The sequence below is a fragment of the Symphodus melops genome (assembly GCF_947650265.1).
Source record: "Symphodus melops genome assembly, chromosome: 1".
In the NCBI taxonomy this organism is placed as follows: domain Eukaryota; kingdom Metazoa; phylum Chordata; class Actinopteri; order Labriformes; family Labridae; genus Symphodus; species Symphodus melops.
The window spans coordinates 24,867,625-24,874,730 of NC_136691.1; the positions used below are offsets into that span (position 1 = coordinate 24,867,625).

General features: G+C 41.5%; 1 protein-coding gene and 1 long non-coding RNA gene across 2 annotated transcripts in view; one reads left to right on the top strand and one right to left on the bottom strand.

The window, feature by feature from the left end:
• Positions 1 to 2,727, top strand: part of LOC306821223 (uncharacterized protein) — a 42,836-nt gene extending 40,109 nt beyond the window's left edge. The window contains exon 3 of the mRNA XM_079339510.1: positions 537 to 2,727. Within this exon, the coding sequence (XP_079195636.1) occupies positions 598 to 2,088 (1,491 nt within the window). The 5' untranslated portion in view covers positions 537 to 597 and the 3' untranslated portion in view covers positions 2,089 to 2,727. The remainder of the gene's footprint in view (positions 1 to 536) is intronic.
• Positions 2,728 to 3,197: 470 nt separating this feature from the next.
• Positions 3,198 to 5,520, bottom strand: LOC306821431. The gene is made up of 2 exons (XR_013778798.1): positions 5,263 to 5,520; positions 3,198 to 5,136 (listed from the first exon to the last, which is right to left on the bottom strand). It is a non-coding gene; the product is annotated as an uncharacterized lncRNA (long non-coding RNA).
• Between the last annotated feature and the right edge of the window lie 1,586 nt (positions 5,521 to 7,106).

Sequence of the window (7,106 nt, forward strand, 5' to 3'; positions counted from 1 at the left end):
CTTTAAAGAGGACATGTTTTCAATCAGTCCCCCTGCTGTCTAAATGAAACATGTGTTTCTGTGCTTTGGTCCAAATATAACATGAATCAAGCAGCAGAGGAGGTTTGTAGAAACCAGATCTCTCAGAACGCTTCATTTTGGTGTGTGTGTCTCTTTAAATGTAATGAGCCCCGCCCCCTGAGTTTTCCGGTAGACATCACTCCTCTGGAGACAATAAAAATGGCGGACCTGTGCAAAAGTTTATCTCTAGTCTGGAGGTGGAGTCATGGGTGGAGATACCAGGGGAGGGGAGGGGCTTAACCAGAGTCCCTCTTGTGATGTCATAAACTGAGAAACGTTTTCTTTGTGTTGTAAGACTCATTCAGACCACAAACAAATGACTGGATGGATTCTTCTTTTCACATGTTGTGGCTCGATAGACACACTACACAGGTTACCCAAATGAATGTTGAAAAAACGCTGGAATTTTTCATAATATATCCCCTGTTGCTGTTTACATTAAAATGTGTTTCATGTTTGTTCACTGTGTCCTGCAGACGTCAGCTGTTGGTGAGTGAAGAAGAGCTTCCCTCTGAGCAGCAAGAGGTGAACCCTAACATGGACCAGGAAGGCACTAAGCCTGCACACATTAAAGAGGAACAGGAGGAAGAACAGCTTCAAGGACTGGAGGAGGCTGATACCACCAAGTTCCCCTTTGACCTTCTCATTGTAAAGAAGGAAGACGATGAAGAGAAACCTCAGTCCTCACAGCTTCATCAGAGACACACTGAAAAGATGGAAACAGGAGTTGGAGAGAACTGTGGAGGAGCAGAACCAGAGAGATATTTACGATCTGAGATTGAGGTCGAGATTGAAGGCTCCTCTGAACCTGATACTGATGACAGTGATGCATACTGGATTGAGACCTTAAAATCTATGGCAAACTTGAGAGATCATAAGAAATCTTATAGTTGCTCTGAATGTGGGAAAGTATTTAAAGTCAGAAGTCGTTTGATCCAACATATGAGAATTCACACAGGAGAGAAACCATTCAGCTGCTCAGCATGTGGAAAAAAATTCCACCTTAAAGACAGTCTGACCAGACACATGGTCGTTCATATAGAAGCGAAGCCCTTCAGCTGCTCTGTTTGCGGTCAAACATTTAAACATAAGTGTAATCTAACACTTCACATGGCACATCATAGAGGAGAGAAACCCTATGGATGCTCCGTGTGTGGCAAAAGATTCTCTTGGCCCAATCAGTTAAAAAGACACAAATGTTTAAGCAGTCAGGCTGAAGATCTCTATCAAAACCAAACTGGGGAAAAGCGGAAAGCAGAAATGGAGAGGGACTCGGATCAAAAGACACATTTACAACCAGAGACCCGTATCGAGACTGAAGGCTCTTCAGAAGCTGAGACTGATGACAGTGACGATTGGAAAGAGACTGGAAAACGCCAGTCAGGTTCAAACTCTGTGGATACTGAAAATATTAGATCACAAACAGACAAGAAATCACATACCTGTTCTGAGTGTGGTAAAACATTCAAAAAGAAACATGATCTGACCAGACACCTGAGACTTCACACAGGGGAGAAACCCTTTAGCTGCTCTCTTTGTGATAAAAGATTCAACCGAAAATGGCACCTAACCACACACATGTTGGGTCACACTGGAGAGAAACCCTTCAGCTGCTCTGAGTGTGGAAACAGATTTCGACAGAAAAAGCATCTTATCTCGCATGAGAAAGTTCACACTGGGGAGAAACCCTTCAGTTGTTCCTTCTGCGGTAAAAGGTTTAATCGAAAAGGAAGCAGGAACACACACATGATCGCTCATGTGGGAGAGAAACCATTTGGCTGCTCTCTATGCACTAAAAGATTTTACTATAAAGCACATCTGAACTCACACATGTTGGTTCACACAGGAGAAAAACCCTTTGGCTGCTCTCTTTGCAGTAAAAGATTTACTCTTAACTCCTATCTAACACTTCACATGGCACACCATAGAGGTGAGAAACCCTTCGGCTGCAGTGTGTGTGGAAAAAAATTCCTTTGGCGCTCTCAGTTACGAAAACACAAGTGTGATGAAGATCGGTCTTCAAAGTAAAAGTGCGGTCACATGACTTGGACATGAGTCACAGATTTGATGAATTTGGACTCGACTTGACAAAATCATAAACAACCTACAACTTGACTTTGACTAAAACACTAGTGACACGTGACTTCACTTAATCTTGAGCCTAATGACATGAAAATATTCGTGGTTTGAAAAATATATGGACAGAATCACAGTCTGACTATGAAAATATAATCAACTGCTAAGTATATTGTAGGCCTCATCATGGGTGTGATTGTTTTTTTAAAATCTACATTTTTCAGTGTTTTTTAAAAAATATGCTGTAATGTCACTCATACATACACACACACACACACACACACACACACACCTAAATGGCATCACAGTCATCTGTTTACTTCTAGCACAACAGAAAATTGTCCATGATCCATAAGGAGCTAGTCTTTATGCTCGGGAACAAGCGCGATCCGGTCAAACTGACATTGCCACTTTTCTCCATTCTCTTTCACCATCGTCATCGCTTGTCAACAATTAGCACCTTAATATTAACATCATCTCTCAGTCTGCTGTTGTCTGGGCACGTCTGCACACACACACACTGGTAAAACAGGGGAGCAGGGGTGGCCTCAGCACTACTACCTTTAAAAATAAATATGGTTGGCAAATGTATTTGTCCCTAATGCTCATTTTTCCTGATCTAATAAAATGATCTAATTCCGTGAGCTGATCCAATTGAACACACTGTTAAACAAAATGGAACAACGGAAAGTAGAAAAAAAACACTGGTAATGTTTCTGTTCTTTAACAAGAACAATGCATTTGTTCTTTAGGCTAAATAAAATCAAAGGAATTGTGTAAATGCTCAACCCAATGCTCTCCTGTCTTTAGTTGGGACTTGACTCGGGACTTGAGACCTATTTGTGACTTTGTCCCACCTCTGCTTCCAAGCATCAAAACGTGGACTGATTGTAAACGAGGCCGTCAGAAAGGACTGGAGGAGCAGAACCAGACAGCGACTCAGATCAACAGAGAAACCTTCAACAGGTCTGAGGTCAAGATTGAAGACTGTTCTGGGACGGCTGTGGCTCATGTGTAGAGTTGGTTACCTCTTAACTGGAAGGTCAGGGGGTTCTTTAGCAAGCTCTTACAGCTTTCCTTTGGCAGGACACTTAAGGACCCCAAATTTCTCCCACAGCTTCAGAGGCGATGATGAATGTGTTTGAATGGATCAGTTGCTGGAGATGAACACTTTCTGGTGTGACCTTTGGTGAAAGTGCTCTAAATATTCAGAAAATAGAAAAGCACTACACAAGCTCAAGTCCATTTACCATTTTGAACCTAGAAATGAAGACGGTCATGGTAATTGGAAGGAAAAATCAGTCTGTTAAACTCTTGACAACTTGGGGGCGCTAGTGAACCATGGTTCTATAAGTAGTTTGCTCCGCTAGCTCCTGCACGTTTGAATAACTTTTAGAATTAAACTAATCTGTTGACATTCCTCAACAACATGATAAGGTTCCGCTGTGGACTAGCTTGGACTTCACACTTGCGTTCTAAGTTAGTATGAAGTCGAACCTGAGGAGCATTCCATGAAGGACAAGAAACGGGACTGCCGCCTGGACTCTCCTGAAACAAGTCATTGGGCGGCGGATGCTATTATTCTTTAAGCTGTTAGCTTGCTACATGCTAACCTACAGTCCACCAACATTAAACTTGACAGACAATTGACGTTAGGACGGATCCGTGTCTTCCCTTACTTCACCACAGAGGGCGCCAAATGTAGCGCAGCGTTCAACAGAGCCAGGAAATGATTTGGGACAAGCCAGTTACGACGCACCCCATGTCCTCTTTGGGGAACTTTTTTTTTTATCAAAATAAAATCCACGTGTCACAGAATCTCCTTCCAGAAGATGACCTTTAAAACAGACGTCAGATGTGGAAGTTTATTTTTGTTGCTGTTTTAGTGCCATGAAAACAAAAGTAGCTCTGGAGTTCTTCAAACGAATGACGCTGGGAGTGACTTTGAAAGCAGTTTTTACAGACTCAAAAAGACTACAGAGTTTGGTATGGGCAGAGGACACCGTGATAGACAGCGCAGCAGGGGCTGCCAGTGACTGGATTAGATGGTGAAGTAGGTCGTTCTTCAATAGTTAGCCTCTCTGTTCCCAAACTTTAGCTCACCTCTTGGTGTGGGCTAAATGTTCAGCTCTATTTAAAGTTAATGATCTTCAGGAGAACGTTTGAAAATGTCCTCCAGGCAGCTAATGATAGTTTGACAACTCAAACTTCATATCCAGGCTATTCTTTCCATGACAAGTTTTTTTTTGTTTTTCTTGTTCTTGCATGTTTGAAGGCAGATGTTTTGAATTGAGTGTTTGGGTTCTATTATTTGTGGAGCTACTTTTGACTTCATGTTTGGACGTTTTCTGGTGAGGGAAGTTAACCATGGTGTTTGTTATTTTTTAGATGTATTCTTTTTGTAATTTCCTGGGTGGGGACGTGCCTTACATTTCTGGGTTAGTTGGCTAGTATGTTTGGAGGGCAGACTTGTATACTGTACACACACTGTTTAAATATCTGTCACACAAATCAGGGTTTCTATGCCTTTTTATTTAGCTCAAGTAATGAAGGATAATGAAACAAGTGAAGAAGGATTTGATCACATGAATGTTAAAGTCCTGAATCACCCTGTAAAAAAAGAAGTAAGGTGTCGACATTTAAAAAGACTTCCTAAAAAAAAAAACCTAAACAAAAAGGACTCTATTAATCTGGATGTGGATGGATTGGTACCAAGCTACGCGCTCCGTTAGATCAAGCGGTGTGGCTATGTTACTGCAAAAGGTACACTTTTTTATGTTCATAAAACACAGATACAGACAGGTATCTAATATCAGTAGGGGACTCACACTCTACACATGACTGGGTCTGAAAATACACGTCTTGTATTTAAATTCAAATCATTTCACTCAGTATGAAAGGATGTAGAAACTTGACCCACAACTGCTGAAAGAGTCAGAGTTAGATGAATTAAAAAAACACATTTCCAAAGTGTAACAGCCGAGTCAATGTCCTAAAGATCTTCTGTTACCTGATTGGTTTAAAATTTGTTCATTGCCTGCAACACTAAATGAGGCCATCAGAACACTTTTGCATAAGGATCCAGTGGAAGTTAGCTACAGGCTGTTATCACACTGTGTGAAAGACTTGGCTCCAACTAGTTCATGGTGACCAGACGGGCACTCTCATTCATTTCAGACACCTTACCAGTGGCCGTTCTTGAGTCTCTTGGGCCCCTAATGGGTGGGGCCGTCTGACCAGGGTTCTTTTTCATTTGATTTTCCAGGGAGCCTTTTGTAAAACCTGGCCAGGGACAACATGAAAATTAGCCTTTTGGCTAACTCTGGTGTATTTACAGAACTGTTTGTTAATATGCATTATCCCTGTAAAATAAAACTAATCATGTCAGCCATACTTGCTCTATCGGCAGATACTTCCTCCTCAGTTTTCTTTGTCTTTCATTGACAAACTTTGGTTTTCACAGCAATAATGCATCCAATACTTAGAAGGGCAACAATCATGGGGCCCCTTAGGGAGGTTACTGTCATTTTGGTTTAGGATTGTGAGACCTGAGGGGCCCCCTACTGGTCTGGGGCCCCAAGCAGTTGCCTGTTGACAAGCAACGCCTCGATGCATTATCAATATAATTTAAACTTGAAGCTGGAACATACATTCAATCGTCCTTCCCGTTGATGCAGAGATCAGTTGGAAGGGCCTTACCTGTCTGCTGCCTTCAAGAGATCTGACACGGATGTACAATTTGAAAAACACGAGCCTTGTGCTTGATCATTTGTTCTTATCCTTTTTATTCAATGCTTTTCAACATGAACTGGAAGATCCTGTCAATCATGATAGTCCTGAGGATGCAGAATATCACAACATGGATACAAGACGAATTTGCATCATTTAAATATATGCAATGATATGTTGTTATGTTACCAACCAGTCATTGCAGAGAGGATCTCTCATTTCAGAAAATGTTCAGACTACACAATTAATAGATACAAAATGAGCTCACCCCTATAAAACGTGCTGATCTCTCCATATTGCGAGAGCCGCCTTTGAAGATTTCCCCAGAGAAAATCACATACTTAAGATTTTCAATAATTTTTTAAAGCTAGCTTTCTCCCCTCCTGTCTAAGTTTAGATATTTCCCTAAATCCTTTCCCTATTTCAAAATAGTCCACTTTGCCTAAAAAGTGAAAAAACAAACTTCTCCCCATATTGTTCCTCTTCCCTGGGAGGCTCATTAAAGTTCACCTCAGTAAATCCCAATGGGAGGGTGGCTGCATTGCTGCTAGTACCCATAATCCACAGCATTATCTCCACCTGGAGACACTCATTTTAATGCTGAGTCATTGTTCATATGTTTACCAATGTAATCCCTCTTTAATGAAAAAGGAGGAAGTCATACGCACATCACTGAGGTGCAGAGCTAATTGAAAGTTTTTGAGCGGGCCTATCTGAGCTGGATTTTCACACAATGATAAGATCAGGCATTAGGAAGGTTGGGGACCTGATTGAAAGAGGAGCTTTGCCTTTGAGCCCCTTCAGCTCAGCTTGGTCTCCACAAGGATATGTGCAGGTTAGAAACTATGTTCAAAATAAATACCCACATAAGAGACAATAGAAGCAAAGTTTGATGGCTTTTTTTTTGTTTATCCCGTCTGTGTAACTCACTGTTACATAGAACCTCAGCATCTGCGAAGGGTAGAAATCCTCATTGAGAACTGGAGTTGGATGGAATGTTAGACCACTTTCTTTGGGACAAGGCTCTTAGAACAGAAAGTTCTCCCAGCTCTAGTTAAAGGAGACATACACTGCTCAAAGAAATAAAGTGAACACTGAAACAACACAGTGTAAGTCCAAGTCAGTCTCACTTCTGTGAACTCAAAGTGTCCACTTAGGAAGCAGCACTGACTGAAGTGTGTAAGTGAAACAGACAACAGGTGGAAATTATAGGCAATTATTAAGACCCCCCAATAAAGGAG